Source organism: Saccopteryx leptura, chromosome 1 (genome assembly GCF_036850995.1).
Source record: "Saccopteryx leptura isolate mSacLep1 chromosome 1, mSacLep1_pri_phased_curated, whole genome shotgun sequence".
Taxonomy (NCBI): Eukaryota; Metazoa; Chordata; class Mammalia; order Chiroptera; family Emballonuridae; genus Saccopteryx; species Saccopteryx leptura.
In genome coordinates, this window is record NC_089503.1 from 348,860,550 (window position 1) to 348,876,711 (window position 16,162).

Genomic DNA, 16,162 nt, shown 5'->3' on the forward strand with positions numbered 1-16,162 from the left:
AGCAGTTATCTACAAATGAACTCACATTAGACTGTCAACTGACTTCTCAACAGAAACTTTGTAGGCCAGAAGGAATTGGCTAGAAATATTTAAAGTGATGAAAAGCAAGGACCTACAACCAAGATTACTCTACCTACTAAAGCTGTCATTTAGAATAAAAGGACAGATAAAGAGCTTCCCAGACAAGAAAAAGAAAGGAGTTCATCACCACCAAACCAGTATTATATAAAATGTTAAAGGATCTTCTTTAAGAAAAGGAAGAAAAAAAATCAAAAATATAAACAATAAAATGGCAATAAATATATATTTATCAACAATTGAAACTAGAAAAAACAAAACAAACTAAATACACAAGCAGAACAAAAACATATCCATAGATAGAGCACATTTTGATGGTTGCCAGATGGGAAGAGGTTTGGGGGCTGGGTAAAAAGGTGACAGCATTAAGTACAAATTTGTTGCTACATAATTGTTATGGGGATGTAAAGTACAGCACAGAGAATATAGTCAATAATATTCTGTGGATGCAGATCAATCTAGAGGCCAACAGCAGCAGGGAGCTCAAGGCCAGGAATTATTTAGAAAAGCATAGGATTATGGAGTTGCTAAACTATCTCATCAGCTCCTTGCTCTCTTACGAGCAAGATAAGCCAAGAGAGTATTTAATATCTCTATTGGAACAACTGAGAACTGCCAAAAACACAGTTGTCACTTTTCCGTTTTTTATGGATCACTCTAACATTGTGGCTAAATTTGAGATGAAGGATTCCTTGAATAGAGGCATCATATTGTTTGTACAAACAGCCCTAAATACCCTGGGTTTGTGTGCTGCTGATAAAGTTTTAAAAGATGATGGACATGGAATAACTTTGGATAAATTCAGGCATGAAGTGAACAAAGGTCTCAGGAAATATGGTCAATGTTTTTTTTTTTTTTTTTTTCTTTTTTTTTTTTTTTTTAATTTTATTTATTCATTTTAGAGAGGAGAGAGAAAGGGAGGAGAGAGAGGAGAGAGAGACAGGGGGGAGGAGCTGGAAGCATCAACTCCCATATGTGCCTTGACCAGGCAAGCCCAGGGATTCGAACCGGCGACCTCAGCATTTCCAGGTCGACGCTTTATCCACTGCGCCACCACAGGTCAGGCCAATGTTTTAATAATACTGTAAGTCAAAGATAATAAATGATTCTAGAAAATTAAAAATATATATATTCTGCCCTGGCCAGTTGGCTCAGTGGCAGAGCATCAGCCCAGCCTGTAGATATCCCAGGTTCAATTCTCAGTCAAGGCACAGAGGAGAAGCGCCCATCTGCTTCTACACCTCTCCCCCTCTATCTTCTCTCTCTCTCTTTCTTCCTCTCCTGCAACCATGGCTCCACTGGAGCAAGTTGGCATTAGGCACTAAGTATGGTTCCATGGCATCTGCCTCAGGCACTAAGAAGAGCTCGGTTACTGAGCAGCAGAGCAAGGGCCCCAGATGGACAAAGCATCACCCCCTAGTGGGCTTCCCAGGTGGGCTTTCCAGGTTGATCCCAGTCAGGGTGCATGTAGAAGTCTGTCTTTGTATCCCCTCCTCTCACTGAGTAAAAAAAAAAAAAATTATTAACTATGCATGGTGTCAAATATGTGTGAGATTTATTCAGATGATCACTTAGTAAGTTATGTATTGTCTAATCACTGGGGTGATACCTGAAACTAATATAATAATGTTTATCAACTGTAATTGAAAAAATAATTTAAGATTAATAAAAATAGCCTGATCAGGAGGTGGGTGCAGTGGAGAGAGTGTTGACCTGACCTGGGACACTGAGGACCCAGGATTGAAACCCTGAGGTCTCCGGCTTGAACACAGGCTCATCAGCTTGAGCGCGAGGTTGCTGGCTTGAGCATGGGATCATAGACATGACCCTATCATTTCTGGCTTGATCCCAAAGGTCACTGGCTTGAGCAAGGGGTCACTCGCTAGACTGAAGCCCCACCCCCACCCTATCTCCATCAAGGCACATATGAGAAAGCAATCAATAAATAACTAAAGTGCCTCAACTATGAGTTGATGCTTCTCATCTCTCTCCCTTCCTATTTTTCTGTCCTTCTCTTAATTAAAATATATATATATATATATATATATTATAAAGTAAATAATTTAAAAAATAAAATGTTGATCAAGAAAAAAACAATAGCCTGATCAGGCAGTGGTGCAGTGGATAGACCATCGGACTGGGACACGGAAGACCCAGGTTCGAAACCCTGAGGTCACCAGCTTGAGCGCAGGCTCATCTGGTTTGAGCAAGGCTCACCAGCTTGAGCCCAAGTTTGCTGGCTTGAGCAAGGGGTCACTCACTCTGCTGTAGCCCCCCAGTCAAGGCACATATGAGAAAGCAATCAGTGAAAAACTAGGGAGCTGCAACGAAGAATTGATGCTTCCTATCTCTTTCCCTTCCTGTCTGTCTGTCCCTATCTGTCCCTCTCTGTGTCTCTGTAAAAAAAGAAAGAAAGAAAGAAAGAAAGAAAGAAAGAAAGAAAGAAAGAAAGAAAGAAAGAAAGAAAGAAAGAAAGAAAGAAAGAAAGAAAGAAAGAAAGAAAGAAACTACATAAGGGTATATATATATATATATAAATTTTTTTTCTTTCGAATTAGTGTTTCGGGATTCTTAGGATATATTCCCAGAGGTGGGATAGCTGGGTCAAAAGGCAGTTCAATTTTTAATTTTTTGAGATAACTCCATACTGTTTTCCACAGAGGCTGCACCAATCTCCATGTCCAGCAGCAGTGCAGGAGGGTTCCCTTTTCTTCACACCCTGGCTAGCACTTGCTGTTTGTTGATTTATTGATGATAGCCATTCTGACATTCTGACAGGTGTGAGGTGATATCTCATTGTAGTTTTAATTTGCATTTCTCTGATGATTAGTGACATGAGAGAAGGATGACAGCTGGGGGAGGAGAGGAGGGGAGTGGAGGGATAGAGTAAAAAAGGAAAAAAATAACTTATGGACACAGGCAGCAGTGTGGTAATTGCTGAGGTGGAGGAAGAGAGAGTGGGGAGGTGGAAGAGGGTATGGGGGCTAAATGGTGGGGAATGAAGACTCAACTTGGAGGGTGAACATATAATGCAGTATACAGATATGTGTTGTAGAATTGGGCACCTGAAGCCTTTGTAATTATTTTAACCAGTGTCACCTCAATAAAATTCAATTAAATTGGCTCAGTGGTAGAGCGTCGGCCTGGCATGCAGTAGTCCCGGGTTCGATTTCCGGCCAGGGCACACAGGAGAAGTGCCCATCTGCTTCTCCACCCCTCCCCCTCTCCTTCCTCTCTGTCTCTCTCTTCCCCTCCCACAGCCGAGGCTCCATTGGAGCAAAAGATGGCCCGGGCGCTGAGGATGGCTCTGTGGCCTCTGCCTCAGGCACTAGAATGGCTCTGGATGCAACAGAGCGATGCCCCAGATGGGCAGAGCATCGCCCCCTGGTGGGCATGCCAGGTGGATCCCAGTCGGGCGCATGCGGGAGTCTGTCTGACTGCCTCCCCGTTTCGAGCTTTGGAAAAATGAAAAAAAAAAATTCAATTAAAAATAAAATTTTTTAATTAAAAATAAAAGAAAAAACTGCCAAACTTATTCTACAGGGCATTTAAGATATTGGTTCCTGTTGTTTGGCTCAATACATTCTTTATTATTATTTTTATTTATTAGTTTGAGAGAGGGAGAAGAAGGGTGAGAGGAGGCAGGGAAAAAAAGGTAGGAAGAGAAGGGGGAAAAGAGAGAGAAACATCTATTTGTTTCCCCATTCATCCATGCACTTGCTGGTTGATTCTTGTATGTGTCCAAACCAGAGATTGAACCCACAACCTTGCCATGTTGAGATGATGCTCTCACCAACTGAGCCAGAGCTGGATCAATAAATGCTTATAGGCCTGACCTGTGGTGGCGCAGTGGATAAAGCGTCAACCTGGAACACTGAGGTCGCCGGTTCAAAACTCTGGGCTTACCTGGTCAAGGCACATATGGGAATTGATGCTTCCTGCTCCTCCCCCTTCTCTCTCTCGCTCTCTATTCCTCTTTCCCTCTCTCTCTCTCTCTCCTTTCTGAAAAATTAATAAAGTCCTTAAAAAAATAAAAATAAAAATAAATGCTTACAAAAAATTATTTTAAATAAGAATTTAATGGAACATTTCTTAATATTGGTAAAAACACCAATGCCAAAGCTCCTGCATTAAAGATTCTGATATAATTTGTCTGGGATGGCATAATTGTTAGAGCTGTCCAGGTGATTATACTATACAGCTAGGTTTGAGAAGCATGATCTATTACCCTTCTGTAAAGATATGATATATGAATCATTATATTATGGGCTAGTGGGATTTGTTTTAGTCTCCCTTTTTTTTTAGTAAATCATAACATAAATATATTTTCAGTCTGATAAAAGAGGTCTCATTATTTAATAGGACCCATAGAATGATTTGTATAATCACTTCCTTCATTTTATTGCTTCATATTTGCAACCATTTTACATAAAACAGCACTGATTAAATTAGGTTCATAAGTAGGTTACAGGAATATGTATTTTAAAAAGCTACATAGAATGCTCTAATGCACACTGTTAAAAAAATAATTAAATGCTTCATGAGGACAGGGATCATATCTATCTTGTTCTCTGTAATATCAAGAGCACCCCTTTCTAGTATAAACCACTCTGCTTTCTGCTTCTTTCATTCTTTCTCGTTTCAGGCTGTCACCTTTTATCTCTAAAGTCAGGAATTTGGGTATCATCTAAGACATCTTCCTCTTCTTCAGATTTAATTTGTTACCGAATCCTATAAAATGGTGTGCTAATACATATTTAGCAACTATCTCTCTCCAGGGGTTAAAATACTTAACCATAGTGTTTGCCAATGTCTATAATATAAATAAATAGTCCTATTGTGGCCAATTTCAAACTATCAACATGACACCATCTATTGGCGATGTGCACAATCAGCTCTCAGGAGCCAGGAGCCAGGAGCCAGGAGCCAATGTGAATCGGTTTCAGCACACAACTGCATTATCAGTTTTAGTACCCAAATGCTTCTTTAACCCAACTTCACCTTTTCATCCCCAGTTCCTGGAACCATGCAGAACAATCTCCTCTCAGGTTCTGACCTCTGATTTCTCCATTTCCTAAACCCAGAACTAGTCAGTGGCAAATTGTGTCAATACGATCCCATAAATATCCCTATATTTCTCCAGCTTTCACTAACTTGTCCGTTGTGCACTATATTCCCCTGCTTGAAAAAAAAGAAAAGGAAAAGAAAGAACTTCCAGAGCCTCCCAGTATCTTCAGAATAAAGTCCAATAATTTTTTTTAGGGTTCCTGTGATCTGGCCACAACCTCCTTTCCAGCCTTACTGCTAGAATCTCTGCCATTGGCCCATCCATACTCATTTCTGTAATTCTCCTTACCTGGGAAATACACATCAAGAGTATACAAAACAGGGGGGATGCTTTTGGGGAGACACTAGAATCTATGTAAACACAATAAATAAATTAATTTTTAAAAAGTATATCTTCTACTCTATCTAAATAACATAAATGTTCCCAATTCATGAGAAATAATCCTATACTTTGAATATTCCTTTCTTTTTTCCTACCTCTTATTAGGAAGTTAAACATTAAAAGATTTTTGTTGTTGTTTACAAAATATCCTAATTTGAAAATGCCTGCTATTTGAAAATACCATCAATATATTTGCACTTGTATATGTATATATGAGTATGTACATACATATACACACATTTGAGTATTTATATATAGAGAGAGAGAGAATGTGTATATATATAAGTATATATATATGTGCATATGTGATGTAGCATCTTTTTCAATGTTATGTATTTGATGATACTTTGGAAAAAATGAGATTGGCATACTCTAATACACCCACAGATTATATCTATAGTACTGTTGAATACCTTTTAATAACAAATAAAATATTCAACAATATCATACCAAAAAAAAAAAAGAGTATACAAAACAGCCTGAGCAGGTGGTGGTGCAGTGGATACAGGGTTGGCATGAGAACACAGATTCAAAACCCTGGAGTCACTGGCTTAAGCAAGGGGTCATTGGCTCAGCAGGAACCCCCCGGGCAAGGCACATATGAGAAAGCAATCAATGAACAACTAGGATGCCTCAACTAAGAGCTGATGCTTCTCAGCTCTCTCCCTTCCTGTCTGTCCCTGTCTGTCTCTCTCTCTTGCTCATTTTTAAAAAAATAAAAAAGAGTGTACAAAACATATCTGTGTTATTTAGAGAATAGTAATAACAAGCTCTCTCCCTCTACTCTGTGCCAAAGATAACCACTGTCATGAATTTCGTGTTAATCATGCCATTACTTGCCATTAGTGTCTCCAAATACAGATATGTTCTCTAAATAATGCATGGCTTTGTTTTCTTTGTGATTTTTCTATAAATAATACCACACTGTATGTGGTCTTCTATAACTTAGTTCTTTGGCTCAACATTATGTTTTAAGATTTATCCACATTGTGCATATAGCAGACCAAGCTTACCTGTAACTCTTCGTTAAGGAGTGCATTTTCAGGGAACCAGGAAGAAAAGAAAATAAGGAGTGAGTCAGTGAACAAGTGAGAGCCAAGATAAAGATGCCTTACCAAACAGGTCACCACTTTGTATCAAGTGCTACCAATTGCTGGTCTCAAAGAACTGCCTTCGGAGACCACAGGACCTCCAGACAGTCCATGAGGGCAAGAGCCTGGGGGTAGTTGGAGAAGAATTCATAGGAGATCCCTTCAAATGTTTGGCTCGGAGAATAGTAACTTTCCTGCACTTCTAGCTGGTGGGTCATGGGCTTCACACAACTCCACAGCCACAGAAAATCCTGGGGCAAGAGAAAACAAAACACGATGACAGAGCCATGAGGCAAAGAGCTGTGGGCCTGTCTCCTATAGTGGATCAGCACCTATGAAGAGCTGGTCTGAGAAAAGGTGAGGCTAAGAGGTCCTGAGATGGTTCATGAGAGGAGGCATCCGAGACACACTACATACAGCGTAATGCAGATACAACACCGTGTATGTAGTCTCCTGTTGATGGACTTTGCTATTACATACAACAGTGGTACAAACACTTTTGCACGTGACCCCTGGTGCTCACACCAGGCAGAAGTTTCTCCAAAGTCTAGATGGGCCTTTCCTCTCCTCCAGTTAGGAGGAAAACTGTATGTCATGAGGTATGCAGGTTTTCAACTTTACCAGATAATATCAAACTGTTTTCCTAAGTGATTTTGCCATTTTGAGTGAGATTTCCTTATTTTCTAAATCCTCATTCACACTTGGCCTTGCCTGACTTGTTTTTGTTTTTTGTTTGTTTGTTGAGTTTGCCAGTATGCAGGAGTTTTTAATAGTATCTTATTCCGGTTTTAATTTGTATTTCTCTGATTACTAATGAGGTTGAATATCTTTTCATCTATTTTGGGTCTTTTTTCCCCAAGTCAGTGTTCAATAATATCAGATTATGGCTTAAAGTCAATCATAGAGGAGGATTAACACAGAGAAAATGGCAAATGCTATAAAACATGCCTTTCTATCCATCCACAAGAGTTGGTTATTAAATATTTACAAGCAGAATTCTGGCTTTGGATAGTATTTGCATATTACAACTTTTTTCATCCTTTTCATGTCTCTCTCTTTTCATTCAGATGAGTCTATTACAACAGCACAGCCGGGCGTGGTGGCGCGCGCCTGTAGTCCCAGCTACTCGGGAGGCTGAGGCAGGAGGATCGCTTGAGCCCAGGAGTTCTGGGCTGTAGTGCGCTATGCCGATCGGGTGTCCGCACTAAGTTCGGCATCAATATGGTGACCTCCCGGGAGCGGTGACCACCAGGTTGCCTAAGGAGGGGTGAACCGGCCCAGGTCGGAAACAACAGCATAGAGTAGCATCTTTTTTTTTAACGTGGTCTGACAATCTATGTCTTAACCATAATACTTTGTTTATTTGTTTTTAATGTGTCCCAAAGAGTGCATGGGATATGCTTTTACTAAAAAATTATTAGTTGTTTATCACAATTTCAATTTTAACTGGGGATTCTTTATTTTATTTGCTAAATCAGGCACTCCTATTTCTACCTTATGCCTAGTCCTAACTTCAGAATAAATAGAGAAATACCAGATCATAATAGCTACCAATGTGCCAGGCCTTCCACAATATTCTAGAAATCTATTGATATTTTCTCATTTAACCTTCAAAACAAAACAAAACTATATATAACATGCAGACATCAATGCAAACCTTTGGTGTCAGTATTGTTATACCCTTTTTAGGTTAGAAATCTGAAGCATATAGAGATTAGTTGCCCACATTCAGGAAGTGGCTTCAGAAGGAAAAGCTATCTTTGTGTAACTTCAGCCCCACACTTTCTCAGAATGAAGTTTAACTTTCCTCTATGCAGGAACTATGATAAGTCCTTATTCATCAGAAAGTTTAACAGGCAGAAATTTGCAACTGTTTCCGTCTAATCTGCTTCAATTCTGTTCTCAGTTAGTAGTTTAAATATCATTCTTTTGTGGCAATATTGCACTGATATTATACATACAATTCTCTTTACTCAGAACTCTCAACGTATTCCAAGACCATAATTACATGAGAGCACTAAAACTACAGAGTAGGGTATTGCATGTTTTGTAATATGAGAATCATGGATAGCAAACAAGATTCAGAAAGTAAAGATGCTGGGCTAAATTAGAGCTGATTTTAATATGAGTGCTTCAGCTATAAGACTCTAACAAGATCAGTGTGCCCCAAATATACTGCTCACAAAAATTGGAGACATTTTATAGCTTCACGTTCATTTTGAAATATCCCTTAATTTTTGTGAGCAATATATATATATATATATATATATATATATATATATATATATATATATATATACACACACACACACACACACACACACACACACACAGCACCCCTAGGAATTGCAGGGAGAGAGATACCCTATGTTTCAGCAACCCAGCACAGCTGAAACCAGAAGGAAAGAGGCATATCTCATTAACATGTCCCATAAGCAAATCCACATTACTGCCCCCTGATGTTTCCTTAGTGTACCCCCAGCTTCTGACTTTAGCTTCCTCCTGAGTTTGAGAAATTTTTTATAGGTTCTCAGAAGGTCCCTGAGTTCCTGCTCCTGTCTCCCCACCCACTTTAAACAGCTCACGGGCTGACTTCACCTCTAGCTTGTGCGTGACCCAGCATCGACCCAGCACCATCTCGGCATAACCCTTTGGTTTCCATCCCATTCCCCCTTTGTGTCAAGCTGGCCTATAATGATGCTCTGAAAATTATAACATTCCATACATGTGTGAGGTACGATTACAATTTATCATCCACATATCTCAGATGTACTTGTAAAATTCCCTTCTAAATCTCTTATCCGTGGGCTATTGATGTAAAACTCCACGTTTTGAAATCTATTGGAGATGGTGCCAAAAACTATACACAGATGGATTAAAAATTGGGAAGCAGAAACAATCACAAAGGTTCATAGATTTTTTTTTTTCATTTTTTTCTGAAGCTGGAAACGGAGAGACAGTCAGACAGACTCCCGCATGCGCATGCGCCCGACCAGGATCCACCCGGCACGCCCACCATGGGGTGATGCTCTGCCCACCGGGGGCGATGCTCTGCCCATCCTGGGCGTCGCCATGTTGCAACCAGAGCCACTCTAGCGCCTGAGGCAGAGGCCACAGAGCCATCCCCAGCGCCCGGGCCATCTTTGCTCCAATGGAGCCTTGGCTGCGGGAGGGGAAGAGAGAGACAGAGAGGAAAGCGCAGCGGAGAGGTGGATAAGCAAATGGGCGCTTCTCCTGTGTGCCCAGGCCGGGAATCGAACCTGGGTCCTCCCCACGCTAGGCCGACACTCTACCGCTGAGCCAACCGGCCAGGGCCAAAGGTTCATAGATTTTAAGGTAATATAAGAATGAGATGATTAAAAGTGGCTTCGTGGGGTTGGTCTGCATGTATGCAGAGAAGGTAGCTGCCCGACCAGGATGATCTGAGGTGCACTGAAAAATCATGCTGCTGGAGAAAGCACTGGTTTTCTTGGGTCAGCTCCTGAAAACAAGCCTCTGCTAAGCTGGCCAGCAACTTGAACATAGTCGATCTCATTCTGTCTCACATCCTGTTTTCTTCAACCTGACCTCAGCCCTAACCAACTCCACTCACCATTTTTTCTTTTCAAAGCAAATAATAATACTTTACAGTTAATCACAGCTTATAGAAATATCCTATTCTCCAAACTTTCAAGGCTGGCTCATTTAGGGGAGAAAGAATTTTGCTGATTTTGCTTATGTATTCATGTGAAAAGCAGTGACAATCCTTAACATTTCAAACTTTTCTGCTAAAATTCTGCAGTTAACTTAGCACTCCAGAAAGACACAACAGTGTTGATCCTGTGGTTTCTCACGATCTCCGACACAATACTGCATATCTTGAGGGCACTTGAGAGTCAAGGGCATTCCTGTGGTTCTGGAATTGCAGTAGGAACGGGGCTTCTGGAATTAGCAGTGGGCTGTAAGTGGATTTCAGCCAAGAGGCTGCATTGTGACCTCGTATGAGACCTTCAAGCCACCCCATGACAAGCTCAGTTGTGGTTCTCTATTTCCCAGGACAGAGAGAGAACATCCATCTTTAAGAAAGTTCCTCCCTTTTCAATATGCCCTCCCATCTCTCCCCACAAACGGGATGAAAGTTAGCACACATTTCTGTTCTGGGCACAAATAAAGGCAAGGTTCTGCTGATCTGCCTCTTCACTCCCTGCCATCCCCAGTCACGGGGAGCTCACCACTCCTTCCTCTCAGAGGGCCACCCCCTCTGTACGCAGAAGAGGCAACCCCCTTTCTCTTTTCTGCTTCTCCCTTCAACTTCAATGTTGTTCCTACCCACTCACTAAGCTGCATATGCCATCAGCAAAATTTCTCAGCATCTCACCTATAAATTTGGTTCTTCCTCTTTTTTAACTCAGTGAAGTAGAAGAGAGACTTAATACATATGTAGAGAGAGAGAATAGAAAATAGAAGTTAGCAACTTTTATTTCTTGTAATGGTTTTCCAAGGTTTTAACCCTTTCCTTTCTGACATGTCAAGTGTAATGGCTAGATCTGATTTTTTGCGATGAGAAGAAGAAGGCAACTGCTCTAATTCGTTGAGAGAAGGGAGCACTGGTTTTCACCCGCACTAGGGAGTGGTGTTGCTGAACGAATGCTAATGGGGAGGTAAGCAAAGCTGCCACAGCTTCCAAGTTTCAATAGCTTCAGAGAAGGCAAAGGTGGGACCACCCGACCCCTACCGTGACCCCACCCCAGGCAGGAGTGATAATCAGTCTGTATACTGACGATGGTAAGAAATTCCCTTTCCATATTTCCTTTTAAAAATTCACTGGAAGTTTCCTTCATTTCTATTTTGGAAGTTTCTGGGGAACTGCACATAGGAAGAGAGGTGGAAAGCAAAGTATGGAAGCTCGTGTGTTGTTGCAGGAAACAGTGGGCTTAACATCCACGTGATTTTCTGGAAGTGCATTAAACAAGGTGTCCAGAATACCTGCAAAATTTCTGAGGCATTTTCAGATATGTTAAGCATGACGTACATTTAGTTGCTCTTGCTCTGTGGAGAAAAGCTTTCTGGTGTGTCATTGAGCGTTTCTGCGAACGTGGAGGTGGACTGGATATAATCGCTAAACACGCGGAGCATTTGCAGAAAGGCCGCAACTCCTCATTCTTTCCTGGTAAAGTGGGGAAGCGTATGCGAGATTAAATTATTATTTTTTAACTTTCATTCATTGATTTGGTCCTGAGCTGGTATCTACTTTCTCTCTATGGAATTCTGTTTTTGAAACAGATTTTTGTTCTGTAGGAATTCCGGTAACTTTTGTCTCTACTTTAATTTGTTCTTAAGACATTATAGCCTTTCCCTTGGGAAGAAGTAATGGGTTCGCTAAGTGCTTATACCAGTGGCTGTTGTTTTCATAACAATGCTTCCGTGAAAGCCCCATTCTTCTGTTCTGGTTGTCTGTTATTGTCACTATATGTATATAGTAATCCTACGAGGGAACGTCTGCAGAGTTAGACAGAGGGAAAATATTCCCCTAGAAGAAAGAGTTTGGGGAAGAGTGAGTCAAACAGGTTAGAAAGGACGCACTTTAATACACAATCAAGAAGGAAAATAATTCATGCGCATGGGTGAGCTCGGAAATGGAAAGTTTGTAAGCAGCCTATGACTGGGGACTAACTTTGGTATAGAAAGGATGAAAATATACTTTTTAGTGATATGACAGGGAGAAGGTGTGGCCTGCGGTAGCTTCCACATATCAGCCAACATCAAGGCCACATGGCCACGAGCCTAGAACCTCAAGTGGAGGAGATTCTTTTGACTAAAGGGCTAGCCTTCACATTGGCTAGCAGACATGCTCAGGTATTGCTTATGCCGTCGGGCTTTAAAACAATAAAAGAAGGGTCAAAAGCCCAATCTTTTAGAACTGTCACTCCACCCATGCCCAGATTTTAACTTTTTGGGGGATAAAGTAATATTTGAATTCAGTACTTGAATCTAGTGATTGTTTCATTTATTTCCTTTTTTATTTATCTGGAAATTTCCAAACTGTCATAGCTCCATGGGGTTGCAGGATCTGGGTCAGCTCCAGCACAGAGTGGCTAAGGAAATTTCATTTAAGCCCCAATTTACCTTCCAGGGCCCACCACTTTCCTTAGCCTGCTGCAACTGGCCCTGCCCGTGGACATGTTGTCCTCCTTACCCGCCGGAATATTTTCCAGCCACGGGGCCTTTCATGAGAACCTCCCAGCCCAAGGGAAGTTCATTCCACCATGCTCAGCCTTTCCTCAATGGTCTGGTTTGCTGAAAAATCACCACCCGCATCAACAAATGTCAAAACTCAACATGTACAATTCCTAACTCAAGAGATATATTGGAGTTCTATTTTCCAACATTGAGTTTTCAATATATTATGTGTTATATAGCGACACCTTCTGGTGAGGTGTCACATTAGCACTTGAATACCCCAGATTCTATGAGCACATTGCAACATCAAAATAAAAAAGGAATGAAAGGGAAAAGAAGGAGAGAATAAAGGGAGGAATTGTTGGCAGTTTTGCTTGTGGTAGCAGAGGAATCTTCACACATATAGGAGCTTGGTTTTTGTTTTTGTTTTATGACAGAGACAGAGAGACAGAGAGAGGGACAGATAGGGACAGACAGGAAGGAGAGAGATGAAAAGCACCAATTCTTCATTGCAGCCCCTTAGTTGTTCACTGATTGCTTTCTTATATGTGCACTGACCAGGGAGCTATAGCAGAGTGAGTAACCTCTCACTCAAGCCAGCAACCTTGGGTTCAAGCCAGTGAACTTGGGCTTCAAGCCAGCAACAGTTAGGCTCAAGCCAGCAACCATGGAGTCATGTCTATGATCCCACACTCAATCCAGCGACCCCTCCTCAAGCTGGTGAGCCTGCGCTCAAGCTGGATGAGCCTGTGCTCAAGTCCATGACCTTGAGGTTTCAAACCTGGATCCTCTGCAGCCCAGTCCGTCGCTCTATCCACTAAGCCACTGCCTGGTCAGGCAGGAGCTTGCTTTGTTTTAGGAAAAGAGATAAAGACTAATCTTTCAAAAAGTTTGGCTGGGTGAATAGAAAGATGGGTCAGTAGCTGAAGTGAAAAGTGGTGTCAAGAGAGAACCTTTTAAATAGAAGGGAAAAATAGCTCATTTGTAGGATAACAGGAATAATACAGTAAAAAGAGAAAAGATAGCAACGCAGGTGAACGAAAGGAGAGTTTCTGGAAGAGAGTCCTTCAGAGGTTAGCAAGGCCAGGATCCAATGTGGAGGTAAAAGAATTTGTCTTGCAGAGGAGCAGAGACGGCTCACCCAATAGACTCAGGAGGGAAGGCAGAGCATCTGAGCACAGATGCAACCAGTGAGCAGATGCAGTACTAGAAATTCATAAAGTTCTCTTCTGGCTCCTCTTGTTCTCAATAAAATGTGAAGTAAGGACATCGCTGAGAGCGAGGTCATCAGCTGAGAGTGAGAATTGGCAAGAAATGCAGGAAATCTGAGAAAAGTTATGTGCAGTTCTCCAAAAGAGTGTGAAACTCAATGGACCAGGGAAATGTAATGTAATATTATTTAAGGGTCACAAATTTATAGTGTGTCTTTGGGTTTGTTTGTTTTTTTCCTCCAGCCATGTTCAGCTACAAGGGTGCAGGTGTGGAGTAGGTAGAGCATTGGATTTAACTAGGGTTTTGCTTTTGCCTATCACATACAATAACTGAGGGGCCAGGGACTAAGGGCTTGTCATCCTTACAAGCCAGGCAGTATTAATATTTCCTCACATTGATGTTTGTGCTTTAATTGGTTCCATTTATTATATATTTATAATAGGAAAATTGAAAGAATCCGTGGATGCTGACTTTACTAAAACATACTTTATGCTTAAACTATCTCCTTTCTGTTCTTTTGGTCTTCAATCACAAAGGAATTTTTGCTTTTTCACTGTAATGAGATGGCTATATCCAGAGCCTCTGATATTAGACACTGTAGAATGGAGTCGAAATTTAAAATGGAGGTTGCAATATGTAAGTAGACAGGACACATGAAGCTATTTTTCATGGTCTAATGGTTTTTTAAATGAATCTCAGTTATATATTGTAAAAGACCCATTAATGTTTCCACAGGACTTTTTCATTAATTCACCTAATGAATATGTATTGCATATCTGTCCTGTACAAAACATCATGCGAGGCAAGCACCAAGGAGGCTGGGGAAAGGGCGGAATCACAATACTGAGCTGTCCGCACCCTAAAAGCAGTGTTTGCAAATAGAAAGATATTTACAGTCTAAAGGAGGAAACTCCTGTTATTTACAACAAATTACTGTGTGAGCATTACAACACAAGTTCCATGACATTTTTCATCTAACTTACCACAATATCCTATACTGGACCTGAAACATAGTAGGCATATAATGAATACAGTAACTCAGGAAATGCAGTAGAGATATGAGCCACATCAGAGGAAGAGGGAGGAGCAATAAATGAATTATGAACATGGGATCTGAGGGAGCTTAGGATAAAAGAAGAGATACAAGCTTATAAGCTGGCCCTTGAAGGAAAGGTAGGAGCCCAACAAATGAAGAAGGAAAAGAAGGGCCCTCCAGTATGAGGTAACAGGCAAGCACGAGACAACACTGCCACAAAGCAAAGAATAGCATTGTTCCCAGAGCCAGGGTGGAGTGAATATTATTTCCAAACCAATGGTAATTGAAATACAATTACAAAAAACTGTATTATAACTTACCACACTGTAATTAATAACTGATTGAAAGGGTTATTAAAAATGATCATTTCTAAACTAAAATCTCCATTTTTCCAAATGTAGTGGGCACTATGGCCGTATACTCAGCCTCTATTCTCCTTCTTGCACTTTGCCCCAATGTTGAATGGGCACCTTCCACTTTGCCATGCTGCCAAGCTGACTCAGCAAAAATAGTCAGAATGAGCCACTCCAGATAATCCCAGTCCCCTGCCCTGAGATCTCTCAGGTCAAGCCGATGGCACTGCCGTATTTCTTCACAACTGGTAGTGGTCCAGACATACAGCATAATTCAGCCATACTTAAGGAAAGGCTATTTTCAACATGAACAAGGGCACACATGTTTAATCCAGTGGAAGCCTGTCTATGGATTAAGTTGCCACATGAGGGAACTGAGCAAAGAGAATGAGAGAATGGCAGAAAGGCAGAACCGGACATCCCTTACCTTTCACTTTCCTCTGTATGACGTCACTTCCTCCTTATCGTTCAAGTTAGTTTGAGGTGGAAGATCACTATTATGCCAAAATACCTTTCCACATCTGTAAAACAGCGGTTCCCAAACCTGTCTGCGTACTGGCATCACCTGGAGACTTTCAATAGTTTCTGATGCCCATGTTTCATCCACTCGAGATTGATTTGTTGGTGTGGTGTGTAGCTGGGTGAGCAAATTAACCTCTCATCCCCCTTCCCTTTTGGAATTCCTAAGAATTTATCACTGCCCAAGACTGGGGAAACACATTGAGACTCCTCAAAGTGACAGAGAATAGCTACCGTATTTCCCCATGTATAAGACGCACTTTTT

The 16,162-nt window shown here is 41.2% G+C and overlaps 2 protein-coding genes across 4 annotated transcripts in view; both read left to right on the forward strand.

The window, feature by feature from the left end:
• The window catches only part of IMPG1 (interphotoreceptor matrix proteoglycan 1), a 133,082-nt gene that overhangs the window by 10,822 nt on the left and 106,098 nt on the right, over positions 1-16,162 (forward strand). The window lies entirely within an intron of this gene.
• Positions 525-5,140, forward strand: LOC136387225 (EF-hand calcium-binding domain-containing protein 10-like). The gene is made up of 2 exons (XM_066358408.1): positions 525-915; positions 5,094-5,140. Exons 1-2 carry the CDS (start codon positions 525-527, stop codon positions 5,138-5,140), a joined length of 438 nt encoding a protein of 145 aa, XP_066214505.1.